Source organism: Nicotiana sylvestris, chromosome 7 (assembly GCF_000393655.2).
Source record: "Nicotiana sylvestris chromosome 7, ASM39365v2, whole genome shotgun sequence".
Classification (NCBI taxonomy): domain Eukaryota; kingdom Viridiplantae; phylum Streptophyta; class Magnoliopsida; order Solanales; family Solanaceae; genus Nicotiana; species Nicotiana sylvestris.
Window position 1 is genome coordinate 111,515,358 of NC_091063.1, and position 19,806 is coordinate 111,535,163.

At 40.8% G+C, this 19,806-nt stretch overlaps 1 protein-coding gene and 1 non-coding gene across 2 annotated transcripts; one reads left to right on the forward strand and one right to left on the reverse strand.

The window, feature by feature from the left end:
* Positions 1–7,542: 7,542 nt before the first annotated feature.
* Positions 7,543–11,058, reverse strand: LOC138873624 (uncharacterized). The gene is made up of 7 exons (XM_070152098.1): positions 10,322–11,058; positions 10,010–10,133; positions 9,341–9,799; positions 8,997–9,249; positions 8,094–8,468; positions 7,918–7,979; positions 7,543–7,833 (listed from the first exon to the last, which is right to left on the reverse strand). The coding sequence occupies exons 1-7, from the start codon at positions 11,056–11,058 to the stop codon at positions 7,543–7,545; spliced, it is 2,301 nt and encodes a 766-aa protein (XP_070008199.1).
* A 7,981-nt stretch (positions 11,059–19,039) lies between these two features.
* Positions 19,040–19,146, forward strand: LOC138874219 (small nucleolar RNA R71). The gene has a single exon (XR_011401263.1). It is a non-coding gene; the product is annotated as a small nucleolar RNA R71 (small nucleolar RNA).
* Positions 19,147–19,806: the final 660 nt, after the last annotated feature.

Genomic DNA, 19,806 nt, shown 5'->3' on the forward strand with positions numbered 1-19,806 from the left:
GAGCATCTCGTCATGGAGGAGCTAGGCCACATAAAAATCCCTGTGGGCCATGAAACAGTAGATCGCTGCCGCCCGTGGTAGATTGACATCGGTCATATTTTCTGGAGGGCAACAACCGACTGTTGATAATGGTGAGCCAACACTTAGCCTCCCAATTGAGAGACTGGGAGTTAAGTGTGATCCGTACTTTATACATATGCATTCTCTGTCTGGCACACATATAGTCTCAAGAAGAGTTCCCCACAAGGCACTTGTTCGGCTAAAAGTACGATAATCATCAAAGTCCTCCCTGAACACTGGCAGCCAGTACACCCTGCGGATGGCCTCAATGGATGCATTTACATGTGTATTACAGATAGTAACAACTCTATTCTCATGTTCCGGGCAGTTAGCCTAGAACTCCCGTACCATCTGAACATTGGCTTCCTCCGGTACCTCGAAGAAGATGTCCAACTGACACCTCCTCAACTCATTGAGGATATTCGGGCATTCCACCTCTAAGGTTTGTTGGTTAATATGCACCTCATGTAGCAATTTCTTAGCTGCTTTTGCATTGTTCCTGTCCTCCGCCTGTTTGGAGACAAACCTCGTGTTGTCAAACTGTGGCGCACTGGCTTGCCCCCTAGCTTTGGAGGAGCTTTCTGGTCCACTAACGGAGGACCCGGTGTTGCGTCTCTTCCTAGATGGATTCACTGTACCTGTCAAACAGAGAAATGCCTATCAGTGAGTGTGTGAAATGTGTGACTATGTGTGGTTACTCAGACTTCACCACAACCATGTCACATTAGCTCTTATAACTCCATTGGGGCTATTTCCCAAACACCTTGTGGGCAGGACAATTTCATCATACACATAGCCCATATGGATACATCAAAGCTTCCCCCAAATCAACGATTCTACTACACTATCACACCCCACACTTAAACTGTGCAATCACCCACAAACCTCCACCTTTCCACCACATTATACACACAACCCCTTCACCAATAAATCTAAAACGAATTTCAAAAGAAAACAAGAAGAAAGCTAACAAAAATCTACCAAAATATTACTACACAATTACAAACATTAAACTACATAACAACTAAAATAAAACACAAAAGATGAGGGAAGGGAGAAGAGACATACCTTGATGGAGGAGAGAATTAGAGGAGTGAGGATGGGGGAGGTATGGGGAGTGAAGAAGAAGAAGAAGAGATGAGGGATTTTGGTTTGGGGGGTTAGGGTTTAGAGAGAGAGGAAAATTAGAAAATAAAGAAGGGGGGGGGTTGATGTTTTATTAAGAGGGTTTTTTAATAAAATATATAAAATAGAGAAGGAAGAAAAGAAAGAAAAAGAAAAAAAATTTAAAAAAACATACCTGGTGTTGACCGCGGTCTTACTGCGACCGCGGTGGGTGAAATAATTCGAGGCAGAATGTTGTCGCGGTAGGTTGGACGACATGAGGCAGAATGTTTACGTCTTACCGTGGTTCTACCGCGGTCCCACTGCGGTCGCGGTGGGTTGGACAATGCGAGACAGAATGTTTGCTTCTCACCGCGGTTTTGCCGCGGTACTACCGCGGTCGCGGTGCTGCCCATTTTTTTTTGAAAGTTACATACAAAAATATTAACAACAACATTCTTGGGTTGCCTTCCATGAAGCACTTGATTTAACATAGCGACACGACACATACAAACACTTTTAAGGCTTGCTCGACCTCTTAGGTTCAGTCAGGTGGATCTGTGACACTTCCTTTGGCTCTTTCTTGCCTATGTATAGCTTCAATATCTGCCCATTGACTCTAAATGTGTGAGAGTCTTTCTCTGAGGCAATATCTATAACCCCTAAAGGGAATACTTCGACTACTCTAAATGAACCAGACATCGTGACTTAAGCTTTCCCGGGAATAACCTTAATCTTGAGTTATAGAGCAATACTATGTCCCCGGGTTTGAAATGTCGCTCAACAATATTCTGGTCGTGCAAGCTCTTCATTCTTTCCTTGTACAACCTTGTGCTATCAAAAGCAAGATGTCGGAACTCGTCAAGCTCATGCAATTCAGTGATTCTAGTTGTGCCTGCAGCTTCAATGTCTAGGTTTAGTTGTTTCAGTGACCACCAAGCTTTATGTTCAAGTTCCACTGGAAAGTGGCAGGCCTTCCCGAACACCAACTTATATGGTGACATACCAATTAGTGTTTTAAAAGCAGTTCTATAAGCCCAGAGTGCATCATCTAGCTTGATGTTCTAAACGTCAATACCACACAAGGGGGGGAGGGGGGGGGTAATTTGTGTGGTACCCAATTTTTCGATCTAGAAGAATCTGGTTCTTCTAGGTGTTCTAACCGCTACTGTTGCGGAATTAAAAGTACAGAAAATAAAGAACACAGAGATTTTTACGTGGAAAATACCTGTCTCAAAAGGTGAAAAAACCATGACCTACTACTCAGTAGGATTTTTCCAAACATCCACTAAAATCACTGAGCCAAAACAGCATTTACAAAACTCTTTGTAAACCTAAGGATTAACTCTAATCCCTGTGTAGCACACAACCTCAACTGTTGCGACACCTTCAAGTTAGCCTATAACTTGAACACTCAAAGTACCTATTACAAATGCTTCTATGAAAGCTGAAAAGGTACAACTTTAAACCACCTACTACAATTGAACTAGAATAAGAATAAACACAACGGAACTAGTTCTTCTATCTCGTTCAAGTAGTTTCAGGTTTGTACACTTGAATTACACACGAACTGCTTGCAAAAAGCGTTGCTATTTTGCTCCCTATTCACGTTTAACTTCTACGTATGTGCAACACCTGTAAAAGAGAACAATCACTGTTATTTAATGAGTTAGTAATCAGAGTTTGATTGAGACTCAATTGCTGATCTTCCATCGAAGTTGAGTCCTTGTTCAATACAAACTCCAACCCTATCATTTATCCGGATTGTGTGATTGTGTCCTCTTCCTATAAGGAGACTTTCTCTCCTCATCCAATATGCAACCTTTTCGATTAGTTCAGGAAATATTGCTGCTTGATTACCGAGACTTATCTCTTTCACGTGTATCTCACAAGACTAGGTTGATAAATACTATGCCTCACATAATAAACCTGGTCCATGACTAAGTTCATTTGTCATTCTTCAAAACTTCACCTGAACTTGGGCCAACAAATTTCCCCCTTTTGATGATGACAAATTCTATGCTTTTACTAATCAAAGAACCTGTAGGAACTCAGCTTGACCAATAACACATTAACTTAGAATTTTAACTTATCATTAAGGACCAGATTTAATTAGGTTATAAATATCACATTACTCAGAATAAAGAGTAAAGCACAATATCTCTTCCCCCTTTTGGCATTATAGAAAAGTTGCATGCATTGTGAATCCCAGAATTTAGTAATTACTCATAGCCACTTGGGCAACTGCAAGTGAAAACATGGATGAAATCATCAATAATCAACAAACATATTCAAACTATTAAGAGCAAAATCTTCATAGAACAAGAGAAACAGCAGCTGTCATTGATAAGATATGTTTCTACCAACAAACCACAAAAAGAAAGAAAAACTTCCAAAGCATGAGCAAAAAAATGAAAAGTCCCTAATCTGGGTCACTAAGGGTACTAGATTAGTTTAGAAGACAACAACTGGACATCCTAAGGCTTGGAGGAACTAGAGGGCTGGGTTTGGAGAAGGTTGAGCATATTCTGAAGCATCCCATCACTCTTGTCCTTTTCTTTTGCTAGCTCAGGTCTAATGCCATCTCTTTTAGTTTCCAGTTCAGCTACACGAGCCTGGAGCCAAGCAATTTCAGCATCCTTAGATCCACACTCTTGAACCAAAGCCCTAACCTTGCTGTTCATAGGTGTCTTCAGGGATGAACCAGGTTCAACTGGGGTGGCATTGACGGGATAGTCACAAGCTAGAAGAGTCTTGACGCCAAAGTATTCCTTGCTTGATGCCATCTCCCATTTCTTCAAAGGCACATTCATACCCCTCACTAGGTATGTCTAGAATCTTACCCAATTTGAGTGCATCAAACTGCACCCTTACTCCTTTCACTATACTGGTGACTACCCCATTCTTCACTGTGGCATTGGCCATAAACTCAATCAATTCTTTCCTAGCCAGCCTCCCATCCATTTCAAGGACCATGTCCTTCCAATCTTGTGCAGCTAGGGCATCCACCAGTCTTCTCATTTCTGGCTCATCCAGGTCTCTCAACAGTCTTCCTTTCAAATAATTTCTTCTGCCAAAGATGGCAAACCTATCTTGTACCTTTTCAAATTCCTCTTCTTCTTCTTCTCCACTCCATTCTTTTTCTTCCTCAGTAATTTTTACCTGCTTACCTTTCACTGCAGATCTGGTTCTTTTGGCTAAAGAGGGTTCATCAGATACATGTTCAGAGGAAGACTTCTTGGAAGAAGCCTTGGACCCTTTTGGTTTGGGTGTAGGAACCTCCATAGTTGTTCCCCTTTCTTGATGGACCAACTCCATCTCCTCTTCTTCTTCTTCTGCAACCTCGGAACTCTCCATAGCCTTTTCTTTTCCCTTCTCCTTCTTTTTCTTCTTGCTTTCTTCTAGAGCTTTCTGTAACTCAGCTTCACTTTGTCTGACCCTGCTTCTAGTGGTTCTTCCCTTAGGTACTAAAGGTATAGTAGGTTTTGGGGATGACATTTTGCTTTTCTTTGTTGGCTTGGAAGCATTTGGAGCCTTTTGTGTGGAAGCTTTACGCTTCTTTGGATCATAACTGGCCCCAACCCTCTTCAGAAGATCAGCCAGTGTTTCCTCAACAGATAAACCAGGTTCATCTTGTTGTTTGCTTAGATGCACAAGCCCTTCAGTCGCCTCCCCAGAACCACTTCCCCCTGACTTGTTGCCACCTTCTTCAACACCTCCACAAATAGCCAAAACTTTTTCTTTCCCATTTCCCCTCTCATCACCACTTGCTACCTCTCTCTCTCTTTTTCTTTATTTTTACCTCCACTTCTACTAGATTCAGCCCCCTTTACATCTTTGACAGGACCAACTAAGACAAACCTATTTTCTACATTTTCAACCACAGTGGAGAGTACCACACAAGAACTTACCTCACCAGGGGTTTCTTGAATTTTGGCAATGTTAGAAGACCCATGTTCTTCTCCTTTACTGGCAGAAAAAAAAACTTTAGAATCAGAGCTTGAGTCAGATTCTTGAGTAAGACTTTCCTTCCTCTGGCTAGCCTTCAATTTCTCATTTAGAACTTTTCTTAGAGCTCCAGAAGCTCCAGTTTTTTTTGGCCAACATTTTCTGCCTACGAAACCTAGGTTTTGGGGTTTCACTAGGGGGTGTAGATGAGGATGTATTCGAAGGGGATACTGGTGGGGGAGGCCATGATTATCTTGGGGGTTAGTCATGGTGGATTGTTTCTTAAGAAAAATTTGGGAATTTTGGATAGAAGAAGGGTGATCAGAACATGAGAAGAGTTTTGACGGTTATGGACTAATGAAGAAGAGGTGTGGCATGTATTTAAAGATAATTAGACTTAAATGCAGTAACGACAGCTTTTTCAGAGGTCAATTAGAAGTCTAATCAAGATGTAATTCCGGTCTCTTAGTGATTATTAGGCATCGCTAGATTTTAGGCAAAAATCCCGATTTTTAGAGTTCTAGGGGAACGAAACTGGTTCAATGCTCAACGGATAGAATTTCTGGGAATTTGATGAATGTAGGACTTCTACTCATGATTGGAAAAATAATCTTTCTAATTGTGCAGAGTATAGAAAACATACCTGAGCTTTTCATATGAACACATACTGATGAACCAAGTTCTTTATATAGAACTCTCTTGAACATGCCTCAAATGCCAAAATAGAAGAAACTTTGTAAGAGATTAGTGAGTCATACACATGTCACAGGAGTATACTAATTAAAGTATGAAACCGAGTAAGAATTGATCTAGATATTTACACAAAGTTAGAACTCCTAACCAATATATATATATATATATATATATATATATATATATATATATATATATATATATATATATATATATATATATATATATATATTTCCATTGTGCATTCTGAACTGGACCTATTAGGTGATTTTAATCATTCCTAACTCCAACCTATTCCTCTCAAAGTTTTCTCTACTCAGTGCTTTAGTGAAGATGTCAGCTATTTGTTTATCAGTAGTACAGAATTCTATTGAAATCAATCCTTTCTCATAGTTATCTCTTAAGAAGTGGTGTCTAACATCTATGTGCTTAGTCCTCTTATGATGAACATGGTTATTTGTCATACTTATAGCACTAGTGTTATCACAGAATATTGGAATACATCCCACTTCAATTTCAAAATCTACCAGCTATTGTTTGATCCATAGCAATTGAGCACAACAGGAAGTAGCAGCAACATACTCAACTTCAGCAGTAGATAGGGCCACAGAATTTTGCTTTTTGGTAGCCCATGACACAAGACATGAATCAAGGAAATGTGCCATACCTGAGGTACTTTTCCTGTCCACTAAGAAACCTGCATAATCAGCATCAACATATCCAACTAGATCAAAATTACTACCTTTAGGATACCAGAGACATAGTGCCTTTTAGATATCTCAGTATCCTCTTTACCGCAGTCAAGTGGGACTCTTTTGGATTTGCCTGAAAACGAGCACAAAGACCTACACTAAAAGTGATGTCAGGTCTGCTTGCAGTAAGATACAAGAGTGAACCAATCATACCCCTATACAACTTTTGATCGACTGATGAACCAGGTTCATCAATATCTAATTTGGTGGCAGTTGCAATGGGTGTGTCTATTTCTTTAGATTCCTCCATTTTAAACTTTTTGATTAGCTCTTTTGTATACTTCTGCTGATGGATCATGGTTCCATTTGGACTTTGTTTGATCTGCAAGCCTAAAAAGAAGTTAATCTCACCCATCATGCTCATTTCAAACTCACTGCCCATTAGTTTTGCAAAGTCCTTACTCAGCCTATCAGTGGTAGCCCCAAATATGATGTCATCCACATATATTCGCACAACAAGGAGATCTTTACCTTTTTCCCTTAAAAATAAGGTACTGTCAATTTTACCTCTTTTGTAACCATGCTCCAGTAGAAATTTGGATAGTCGTTCATACCATTCTCTTGGGGCCTGCTTGAGCCCATATAGAGCCTTGTCTAACTTATACACATGCTCAGGACATTCCTTGCTCTCAAACCCTGGAGGTTGTTTCACAAACACTTCTTCCTTTAGGTAGCCATTCAGGAAGACACTTTTGACATCCATATGATGAAGAGTGAATTCCATGTGTGTTGCAAAGGCTACGAGGAGTCTGATTGCCTCTAGTCTTGCAACTGGAGCAAATGTCTCATCATAGTCTATGCCCTCCTCTTGGCTGTATCCTTGTACCACTAGTCTTGCTTTGTTTCTTGTAAATGTTCCATCTTCATCAAGTTTGTTTCTGAAGACCTATTTTGTACCAATGATTGATCTGTCCTTGGGTCTCGGAACTAGATGCCAAACTTGACTTCTTTTAAATTGGTTGAGTTCATCTTGCATTGCATTCACCTAATCTGCATCCTCCAAAGCCTCAACAACATTTTTAGGTTCAATAAGAGATAGGAAAGCATCAAAAGCACACAGATTCTTTAGCTGTGATCTAGTTTTTTCTCCAGATGTTGGATCAGTAATAATGTTCTCAATGGGATGAGAACTTTGATACTTGTGAGGTTTCACAACCAACTGGTTTCTGCTAGATGTCTCTCCTATGTTCTGTTGCTGAGGAACAAGTTCATGAACAAGTTCCTCTAGGGGGTTTGATTCAATTTCTCCTTGATTAGTTCCCCCTGTCAGGTTGCCCTAATTTGAAGGACCTGTTCCATCACCTGTTCCTTCTTTTGATGCCACTTTGACTTGTCTTGGGGATTCAGTCAATTCCTTTACCAATCCAATGGCTTCATCTTCATGTTCCTGTCTCTCAGAAAGAATGTTAGTTTCATCAAATACTACATGTACACTTTATTCTACACACAGAGTTCTTTTATTAAACACTTTATATGCTTTGCTATGTGAAGAATATCCCAAGAATACTCCCTCATCACTTATGGGATCAAACTTACCTAGGGAGTCTTTTCCATTATTGTGCACATAACACTTGCAACCAAATGTCCTAAGATAGGATATGTTTGGTTTTCTCCCTTTAAGTAACTCATAGGGAGTCTTCTCTACCAGAGGTCTGGTCATGCATCTATTGATTATGTAACATGCAGTGTTTACGGCCTCTGCCCAGAAGCTGTGGGGCAATTTACTAGAAAGCAGCATGGTTCTAGCCATGTCCTTCACAGTTCTATTCTTCCTTTCAACTACTCCATTTTGTTGAGGGATCCTAGGGGCAGAGAAATTATGATCTATACCATTTTTATCACAGAATTCAACAAACTTGGAATTTTTAAATTCAGTTCCATGATCAGACCTAATGGATGCAAGTTGATTTCCTAATTATTTTTGAGTTTTTCTAACAAATGCAATAAACATGTCGAATGCTTCATCTTTGGAGGTTAGAAATAGAACCCAGGTAAATCTAGAATAATCATTGACAAGCACCATAACATATTTCTTTCCACCTCTGCTCATGGTTCTAATTGGACCACATAGATCTATATGGACCAGTTCCAACGACTTGGTTGTACTTACCATTTTCTTGCTTTTGAAGGATGATCTTACCTGCTTCCCCCTTGCACATGCCTCACAAACTTTGTCTTCCTTGAACTTGTTATTAGGTAACCCTATCACCAAGTCTTTAGAGACTAATTTGTTTAGCTGATTTAGACTTGCATGACCAAGTCTTTTGTGCCACAGGAGGGGATCATTAACCAACACACTTAAGCAAGTGAGTTCATTTTCTGAGAGAGTAGACAAATCTACAATGTAAATATTGTTAACTCTTTTTCCCTGCAAAACAATCTTGTCAGTGGTAAGGTTAATCACAAAGCACTTGGTAGAGGTAAAAGCTACAAGATTACCTCTGTCATACAATTGTGACACACTTATTAGGCTATATTTCAAGCCATCTATCAGGTAGACATTCTCTATGGAATGAGAATCTGTTTTGCCTACCTTTCCAACCCCAATGATCTCACCTTTCTTTCCATTACCAAAGGAGACATTACCTCCTTTTAAGTTCTCAAGTGAAAGGAACTGGTCCTTGTTCCCAGTCATATGTTTTGAGCAGCCACTATCCATATACCATATTTGGCTCATCCTTTTCACTTGGACCTGCAAAAAGAAATCAGGGGTTAGTCTTAGGAACCCAAACTAGTTTGAGTCCCTTTCTATAGGCAAAAGGATGAATCAGATTCCTTCTTGCCCACCCAGGCAACTTGTTTTTCTCTTGAACAAAGACTTTGTTCTTTTGACTGGCCTTTTCTTTTGCATTACATTCATTTTTGTAATGACCAGCCTTGCCATAGTGTGTGCAGATTTTATTTTCAGGAAGAGTGAGGTACTTGCTTCTAGAGTCGCATTTTGGAGGTTGAGTCCCATAGCCAAGTCCTCTTTTGTTGCTACTGCGATGCTCTTGCAGCCAAGAGAGTGCATCAGAAGCCTTGTTCCACTTGTAAGTTCTGTCTAGTTCATGTTTCACCTTTCTAAGATCTTCCTTCAAGACTTTGATGAGTTCATCTTTCTTATACAATTCATCTTTCATTTTTACCAAGTTTTCTTCTAGAGTGAGATATGTGTGATCAGCTATCTTCTTTCCTGTTCCTAGTTTCAGTTTTAAGTTTTCAGACCTAAGTTCTAGGACACTGTTATCAAGTTCAAGAACCTGGTTCTTCAACTCAGCATTTGTGTTATCACTCTCATTAGCCCTAGACTCTAGACTTTTGCATTTTGCTTTTAGGATCACACATTCCCTAGACAGAACTTCTTTCTCATTGTTAATTATCTCTGACTCATCAATGAAGTCTAGTAGTAGCTCAACCAACTTTTCTTTAGACAAAAATTTAATCTTATTTTTGAGATGAAGGATACTTACCTCTTGTTCATCATCTGATTCTCCGATGGCCATCAGTGCTTGCTCTTCTTTAGCTTCATCTTCCAAATCTTCATCTGAAGTTTCTCCCCAAGCAGTAACCATTGCCCTTGTTGAATCTTTGTTCCTTTTTGGTTGAACCTGTTCCTTCGTTCAGCCCTTTCTTTCTTCCACTCAATTTCCCATTGAGGGCAGTTCTTGATCATATGATCAGTCTTACCACACTTGTAGCAATCCTCATTGGTCTGTTTCTCAGGAGCTCTTGACTTGTTGAAGGTTGTACCTCTTGAAGAACCCTTTACTCTCATTAGGTACTTTTTGAATTCTCTAGTGATCATAGCCATCTCATCATCTTCCAGATCTGAACCTTCAGCAATTCTGAGAGCTAGGCTTCTCTCCTTCTTGGGTGTATCCATCTTCATGGTTTGCCTTCTCAGTTCATAAGCAGTAAGATTTTCAATCAGTTCATCTAGTTTGAGAGTAGCAATATTGCTTTCCCATGAGACTGGCAGAACCCTTGTCAGGATTTTCTTAACCTTGTCTTCTTCAAGAATAATCCTTCCAAGGGACTTAAGTTTATTTGTCAGTGTAGTGAACCTAGTATACATCTCTTGGATAGTTTCTCCTTCCTTCATAGTAAAATTCTCATATTGAGAATACAACAGTGTTCCTCTGGATCTTTTCACTTGAGGTGTTTCTTCATGATCCACTTGCAAAGTGTCCCATATCTCCTTGGCAGTAGTACAACTTTGGATCCTACTGTACTCATCTGGACCTAGTCCACACACAAGACATTTCTTGGCCTTAGCATTTTTCTCCCACTTTTTTAGGTCTTCAGCAGTGCGGTCAGCCCTTGTCTTTGGCACAACCACTCCTTCCTCATTTTTCATTATAGTTTCCAAAGGACCATCAGTGACTATGTCCCAAAGTTCATAGTATTCTCCTATGATGTGATCCTTCATCCTGTTCTTCCACCAAGAGTAGTACTGTCCATTGAACAGTGGAGGCCTGGCAGTGGATTGCGCTTCCCAGTTCCCAGGTGGTGCACTCATGTTGATCTTTTCCTAAGGTGTTAGCCTCTTCAACAATAACCCTCTCTAATACCAATTGATGTTCTAAACGTAAATACCACACAAGAGAGGGGTGATTTGTGTAGTACCCAATTTTTCGATCTAGAAGATCGTTCTTCTAGGTGTTCTAACTACTACTGTTGCGGAATTAAAAGTACAGAAAATAAAGAACACATAGATTTTTATGTGGAAAATATCTAGCTCAAAAGGTGAAAAAACCACAACCTACTACTCAGTAGGATTTTCCCAAACATCCACTAAAATCACTGAGCCAAAACAACATTTACAAAACTCTTTGTAAACCTAAGGATTAACTCTAATCCCTGTGTAGCACATAACCTCAATTGTTGCGACACCTTCAAGTTAGCCTATAACTTGAACACTCAAAGTACCTATTACAAATGCTTCTATGAAAGCTGAAAAGGTACAACTTTAAACCACCTACTACAATTGAACTAGAATAAGAATAAACACAACGGAACTGGTTCTTCTATCTCGTTGAAGTAGCTTCAGGTTTGCACACTTGAATTACACACAAACTGCTTGCAAAAAGCGTTGCTATTTTGCTCCCTATTCACGTTTAACTTCTGTGTATGTGCAACACCTGCAAAAGAGAACAATCACTGTTATTTAATGAGTTAGTAATCAGAGTTTGATTGAGACTCAATTGCTGATCTTCCATCTAAGTTGAGTTCTCGTTCAATAAAAACTCCAACCCTATCATTTATCCGGATTGTGTGATTGTGTCCTCTTCCCATAAGGAGACTTTCTCTCCTCATCCAATATGCAACCTTTTCGATCAGTTCAGGAGATATTGCTGCTTGATTACTGAGACTTATCTTCTTCACGTGTATCTCACATGTCTAGGTTGATAAATACTATGTCTCACATGATGAACCTGGTCCATGACTGAGTTCGTTTGTCATTCTTCAAAACTTTACCTTAACTTGGGCCAACATAGCTTTTATGCCCAATCAGTTCTTTTACAGTCTTGGTCAATACACTTTTTATCTCTCTATTAGACACTTCCACCTGTCTACTGGTCTGCGGGTGATAAGGGGTTGCCACCTTGTGGCGTACATCATACTTTGCTAGCAACTTCTCGAAGGCTCTATTACAGAAGTGGGTGGCTCCGTCACTGATAATCGCTCTCGGGGTCCCAAAACGGGTGAATATGTTCTTCTTCAAAAACCCACCATCACTCTTGCATCATTAGTGGGCAACGCTGCAGCTTCTACCCATTTGGACACGTAATCCACATTAACAAGTATGTACTTATTGCCAAAGAAGCTTACGAAGTTTCCCATGAAGTCAATCCCCCATACATCAAACACTTCCACTTCTTGAATCGGGTTTCATGGCGACGGAAAATGTTCCCGATTCGCTGACATTCGTTGCAGCCCTTCACCCTGTTACAACCCATATCCACATGTGTTAGTTCATGCCATATATTAGTTAACATAAATCCAATAAGGAATTATCTTTGAGATGATAAGAAGTCAATCCTATTGGTCTTAAGTGATACAAGAGTGTATAAGGGTGATTAACAAGTATTAGAAGTTAAATGAATCAAGGATGTTGTAACTCGTATTTTCAGGTAAATCTAGCGGTGCTTAATACACTCAAGAGGTCATGTATTAAGGTATTTTAATCATATAATATCCGTATCATAAGTCTTGAAGTCAAACGAGTTATGAAACAAAAGTCGACAAAAGTTGTCTCAACTTAGGTTCATAATTTTACTTAAACATTAGGTCAAATGTTTCTAATCTTTTCTCCTAATTTACAAGGAATTACGGGGTAATATACCAACTAAATTAAATATCTATGAGTATAATTTCCAACGCATTAAACCGTTCATCGATACGATCTCGGAGTAGAGAGATATTTGCATTTTCGCGAGACTGCGCCAAACACCTCTCTATGGGGCCCACTAAGGCGGTTTAAGATATTTGGACCTATATAGGATGCCTCCAACCCGTTTTAAGTCATTTCTTCTCACTATTTTCAGACCTTAGAACCCTAGGAACATCCTCTCAAGGTTCTCTCAAGATTCAAGACCCAAAAAAAGGGCAAACAACACAAATCAAGTGTCGGGAATTCCGTGGCGCTAGTAAGTCTCTTGTTCTTCTTGTTGTTGCTCATTTTTGTGTCGTTCCAGCTCATGTGGGAGGTTGTTTTAAAGGGTTTATGTTCTGTAAATACTCCCTCATGTTCTTAATATCAATCCTAGGTGATTTCAAGCCTTCTAAAGTGATTCTAGTGCCGAAAAACACTAATTGATCGCTAGTTTCGCTTTTTTGTTGTTGTGGCAGCATTGGAGGGATATTTCATGGAAATTTAAGGTCAAATTGGAGTTGTTATTTCTGTATAAAGGTAAGGAACCTCTTACTCTATATGTATTTAAGATTATCCAAGTTGCGGCTAAGCCATTGAAGCTAGAACTTGTGAAATATATATCGAAAGGCTTGGTAGTAATGTTATTGTTTTGTGGACTGTTTTGCGTTGCTGTTGGGCTGCGTATTTTACTACTGTTTTGTGGAGTTTTGGAGGAGGAAGTATGTGGAGAAGCACCATATATATGTAGGGTTGTGGGATGATAGTTATTCGTAACATTTCCGGGTCGTTTGACACGACTACGGTGGTCGTCGTATGTATGGAGTGATTAGGCTGTGTGTGGACTATTTTGGGAGGCTCAATATGTTTATTATTGATGTTGTTTGGGCTGTTTGGTGACTGTTTTGAATGGTGTGAGGTCATATATATAGGGGAGGTGCTGTCCGTTTCATCGTAAAATAGGTTGTGGTCGATACATAATAGTTATGACGCTTAAATGATAACGATAGTATCGTTTCTCTTATTGTAGACTAAGGAGTTTTGACAATTGCATAGCTTGAGATTGGGGCAGTATATACAAGGTATGTGAGGCTATCCCTTTCCTTCTTTTGCACGACTCCGATTGTACATAATGTAATGAACGAGCTTCCAAGATACTCTACTCTTAGAAGCTAGCAGTACTTACATTGTTTTCCCTCTTATGGAACGATTGATGTTAATGTTGCTTCTCTTATTCTTATGTTATCAATGTTGTTGGTACTTCCTGATTCTTATAAGGTTCATAGTGAAGAGTTAGTCCTAATAACGTGTACAGAGGATACCGACCTTACGTCACTCCGAAAGGTTTAGAATGTGATTCCATGAGTCGAGCATGCATTATATATATGTATCTATTTTACTCTACCGAGCCACGCTATAGTTGGCCGGGTACGACACCTATTGTGCAACCACTGATCAGTTGGGTTTTACCGAGCTCCACGTGGCCGGGTACGATTCTACCGAGCCTATTATGGCCGGGTACGATATGATGATGATGATGCCCACAGAGGCGAATGCTTTAAAGGTTTATGTATTTATACATATGTATCATGCATTTCATGTAAGTAGCCCTCAGAGGTACTAAGATGTTACAGGTTGTATATTCTCTATCCTTGCTTACATTACTGATCGTATTTATGGTTCCTTGCCTTACATACTCAGTACTTTATTCGTACTGACGTCCTTTTATTTGTGGACGCTGCATGTCGTGCTGCAGGTCCTGATAGACAGGCAGGTGCAGCTCCCCCACCACAGTAGACTGTCCAGTTCAGCGGTGATTGGCGAGATCCCTTCTCCGGACTTGCCTTGGTCTTGGTATGCAATTTTTGTTATAGACATTATGGGTATGTCGGGGCCCTGTTCCGGCTATGTTGCAACACTTATGTTCTTTTAGAGGCTCATAGACAAGTGTCGACTCATGTATAGTTTGGTATGCCTTGTCGGCTGGTTTTTGTTATATAGTCTTTCATGGTAGCGTGGTAGCTCATACCTTATATGTAGTTTCTTGATTGTCTGGTCATCCCCTACTATGTATGTTCATGCCGTCATATTTTATTGCTGGTTGTCCATGATCCAGGTCTACCATTTATATTGATCTCGTCAGCCCTAAAAGATAATAATGAAGGTTAGATGAAATGTACGTTGGTGCTCGGCAAGTATGGTCGGGTGCTAGTCATGGCCCTCCAGTTTGGGTCGTGACAAACTTGGTATCAGAGCAAGTCTGTCCTAGGGATTGTCTATGAGCCATGTCTAGTAGAGTCTTGATTATGGATGTGTAGCGCGCCACATTTATAATCAGGAGGCTACATGACATCTAGGGTTGTTACCTTCTTCCTGAATCTAGATCGTGCGTAGAGTTGAGTCGTAAGTGTTCGTCTCTAATATTCACCTTGTTTTTTTCAGTGATGCCTTCGACTAGGAAGCAAACGATTAGTAGACGGCTTGATACAGCAGCGGGAGAGGGTACCAGTCAGGTGCCCCAAGTCAGAGCAGGACAAAGTGAGGCTCAAAGTGAGATGCCCTCAACCTCAACTGATTTATCATCTCCCTCAAGTCATGATAGATGGTCAGCGACTTGGTTTTCTATTCCCTTACGGTCATGAATTTTGAGGTCAAATTCTTATAGTAGCAACACCCAATGAATCAGGCGTGACTTAGACTCCTTCTTCTTAATCAAGTACCTGAGAGTTGCATGATCAGTGTACACAATTACTTTAGAGCTATTCACGTACGATCTAAATTTTTCGAAAGAAAACACCACAACCAACATCTCCTTCTCAGTCACAGTGTAGTTCAACTGGGCTCCACTCAGCGTTCGACTGGAATAGTAGATTGGATGCATTAGCTTGTCTTTCCGCTATCCCAGCACTGCTCCCACTGCGTAGTCACTGGCATCACATATGAGTTCGAATGGTTGCTCCTAGTCGGGGGCAACAATAATGGGTGTTGTGACTAGCCTCTTTTTCAACTCCTCGAATGCTACCCTGCAATCATCAGAAAACAAGAAAGGGTGATCTTTTTCTAACAACTTACAGAGAGGGTTGGCAATTTTTGAGAAGTCTCTTATGAATCTCCGGTAGAAATCGGCATGCCCGAGGAAGCTCTGGATTGCCTTGACTGAAGTTGGAGGTGGAAGCTTTGCTATTACGCCAACTTTAGCACCTCAATTCCTTTACTTGACACCCGGTGCCCCAAGACTATGCCCTCTTGTACCATGAAATGACACTTCTCCCAATTAAGAACCAGGTTAGTCTCAATACATCGTTTCAGCACACGAGTCAGATTTATAAGGCACTCATCAAATGAGTTCCCCACCATTGAGAAATCATCCATGAATACCTACTCTACTATATTAGTGAATATGGCCATCATGCACCTTCGGAATGTGGCGGGTGCATTGTTTAGGCCAAAGGGCATCATCCGAAAGGCATAAATGCCATATGGGCAAGTTAAAGAGGTCTTCTCTCTATCCTCTAGTGCAATGGAGATTTGATTGTACCCTGAGTACCCATCCAGAAAACAGAGGTGTGACCTCCCTGCCAATCTATCTAACATCTGATCAATGAAGGAAAGTAGGAAGTGGTCTTTCCGGGTGGCCAGATTTAACTTTCTGTAGTCTATGCAAATTCTCTAGCCCGTGACAGTTCTTGTTGAAATCAGTTCATTGTTATCGTTTTTGATCACCGTTATGCCACCCTTATTAGGCACACATTGCACTGGGCTAACCCAGATGCTGTCAGAGATTGGGAAAATGAATCCCGCATCTAACCACTCTATCACTTCTTTCTTCACCACTTCCTTCATGTTTGGGTTCAGCCTTCTTTGGTGTTCCCTGGAAGGTTTGTGTCCCTCTTCCAGCAGAATTTTATGCATATAGTAGGCGAGGCTGATCCCCTTAATCTCTGCCATGGTCCACCCAATGGCAGTTTTATGTTCCTTGAATACCTGCAAGAGTTGTTGAGCCTGCAGATCTAACAAACTAGATGAGATAATAACAGTTAATGTGGAGTCAGGTCCAAGGAACTCATACCTGAGATGGGCGGGCAGTGGCTTCAATTCCAGCTTTGAGGGTTCTTCGATGGATGGCTTGACTGGAGGAGTTTCTCTATTTTCTAAGTGCAAGGGCTCAAATTTAAGAGTTCTATCCCAGAATCCTCTGACCTCTAATGCCAACACCCATTCTGCTAGTTCTTCTCCATTCACCTCATCTAAATTCATCAGACATGCATCAAGAGGGTCCTCAATAGTCAGCATCTCATCATTAGTTTCTACAATTACATCCACGGCATCAATAAGAGAGCAATTGGCGAATTCACTTGGTCGCCTCATAGATTTCTACACATTGAATGTTATCTCTTCATTGTTCAATCTCATCTTGAGCTCCCTAATCTAACAATCAATAAGAGCTCTCCCAGTGGCCAAGAACGACCTTCCCAAAATTATGGGAATTTCTTCATCCACCTTGCAGTCTAAGATCACAAAATCTGCAGGGAACATAAATTTTCCCACTTGAATCAACACATCATCCAGGATACCAGAGGGTCTTTTTACAGTCCTGTCAGCCAGCTGCAACAACATAGAGGTGGGTCTAGCTCTTCCAATCCCCAGCCTCTTACAATCACTAGGGGCATAAGATTTATGATGGCCCCTAGATCACAAAGTGCCTTAGCAAAAGCAAAATTACCAATAGTGCAGGGAATTGTAAAGCTCCCTGGGTCAGATAGCTTCTCCGCAATTGGTCTAGTCACCACTGCACTACAGGTCTAAGTAAGAGTCACGTGGCCAAGTCTTGGAAATTGAATTTTCGGGATATTAAGTCCTTCATCATTTTTTCATACCCAGGCATCTCTTTCAAAGCATCTATCAATGGAATATTTACCTGGATTTGTTTCAACATCTCCAAGAATTTCTTGTATTGCTCCTCTTTTGGTACTTAGCCAGCCTCTGAGGGAATGGTGCGGGAGGTCTCTTCTTCCGAATGATTTGGGACTGCTCTTTATCAGCTACCACCTCAACTACTTGTTCCTGGGCTGTCTCAGCTTGTTTCTCAGTCTTAATCTGAATGTTATATTCTTCCTGGGCAGGCTGGACTATCACCTCTGTTAGTTTTGTTGACTCATCTAGCTCAATGGGCACGAGTATGAGTGTCTCAACCTGTTTGCTTTCTCGAGCCCTCTCTTGCTCCACGTCTAAATCTTTGCCATTCCGTAGACTCACTGCCATCAGCTGCTTTGGGCCTTGATATTTTGGGTTTATTTGAGTGTCTGCAGGTAATGTCCCATGAGGACGATTGTTTAGAGACATTGAAATTTGGCCCGTCTGCACTACTTTGTTTAGAGACGATTGTTTTGGGTCATGTGCATATACTCTTTCACTTAGTTTTGCATTAGACCCAATAACCTGCTGCATCATTGCCTCAAGTCTAGCAAACCCATCTTCCTGCCGTCCACCATGCTGCTGTTGAGGAGGGTGATACCCCTGCTGTTGAGGAGGGTGATACCCCTGCTGCTGATTTTGATTGTTATATCCCTGTGGCCATGGGTAAGGTTCCATATTATTAGGAGGTCTCATACCTCCCATGTTCCCATTGTTGAACTGTGGCTGGATTGGCTTGTACAACTAATTTTGCTGGCCCCAATTCTGACCACCATGTCTCTGGCCTCCATAATTAGACACATAGTTCATGTCTTCAGGGTAGTGATGATGATTATGTTCTGCATTCCACTGGTTACCAATTGGCTGACTAATGCAAGATGTGCACAAGCCCCCATTGGTAGTATCTACGATGTGTACCTGCTGCTTCTGCCCTGACTCTTTCACCTTTTTGGTGAGGATACTCATTTGTGTCAATAAGGTAGCCATATTTTCAGCCATAGAGTTGGATGGATCTAAGGGCACTGAGTGACCCACTGGAGTGATAGGTGCATTCCTGGTTGTCCATCCTGAATTCTGTGCCATATTATCAAGCAGACTCTGGCCTTCTCTCCATGTTTTGCTAAAAAATGCTCCACCAGCTGAAGCATCAACAATGTTCTTCACGCTATCTGGCAATCCCATGTAAAACTGTTGTCCCAACATCAAATCTGCAATACCATGGTGTGGACATATAACCAGCATCCCTTTGAATCGTTCCCATGTTTCATGCAGTGTCTCCATTGGTCTCTGTTTGAAACTCAAAATTTCATCAATTTGTTGAGAAGTCTTGTTGAGTGGGTGGAACTTGTTCACGAATTGCTTGACTAACTCCTCCCAAGTTGTTATGGAATTAATGGGGAGTGAGTTTAGCCAGGTCTGGGCAGCTCCTGTCATTGAGAATGGAAACAATAACAACTTGATTGCTTCCGGAGTTACATTGGGCTGCCTTTGGGTTTTGCAGATTGACAGGAAATTCTTCAAGTGCAGTTGAGGATCTTCGACTTGAGTCCCCGAAAATAGCCCCTTGTTCTGCAACAAGCGCAACATGTTGTTCGTGATTTGGAATGATTCAGCCTGTATCTGCGGGACTAAAATCGTTGTGGCTAGATTTTCAGCTGTGGGTTGTTCCCAGTCATAGAGAGCAGCCTCTGCACAAGAGGTGCCACTGGCGCTATTGGTACAACTGGGTCTTCTTTGTGATCTCCCATGTCTGTTTCGAATTGTCCAGTTGTTTGTTTTTCTGGTTGGCCCGATTCAAGGCCTTGAAAACTTTCTCGGGATATGATAATGCTTCAAATACTTCACCAGTTCTCGATGAGTTTCTAGGCATGCACCTGTACAACCAAGTCAACAAACGTTAAAATTTCAATATAAAGATTGGTATAGAGAAAACTGACAACACTAAGAATTTTGGTATCTCTTTCAATTGTAATTGATAAC

Excerpts from the sequence above, each read along its gene's own strand:
- LOC138873624 (XM_070152098.1), bottom strand. The coding sequence starts at position 11,058 with ATGAGTGCACCACCTGGGAACTGGGAAGCGCAATCCACTGCCAGGCCT. Across the intron at positions 9,800-10,009 it reads AATCAGATGATGAACAAGAG|GTTCTTGAACTTGATAACAG; the intron begins GTAAGTATCCTT and ends TTGAAGAACCAG. Across the intron at positions 7,980-8,093 it reads TAATGGAAAAGACTCCCTAG|TATTTGATGAAACTAACATT; the intron begins GTAAGTTTGATC and ends GTGTACATGTAG.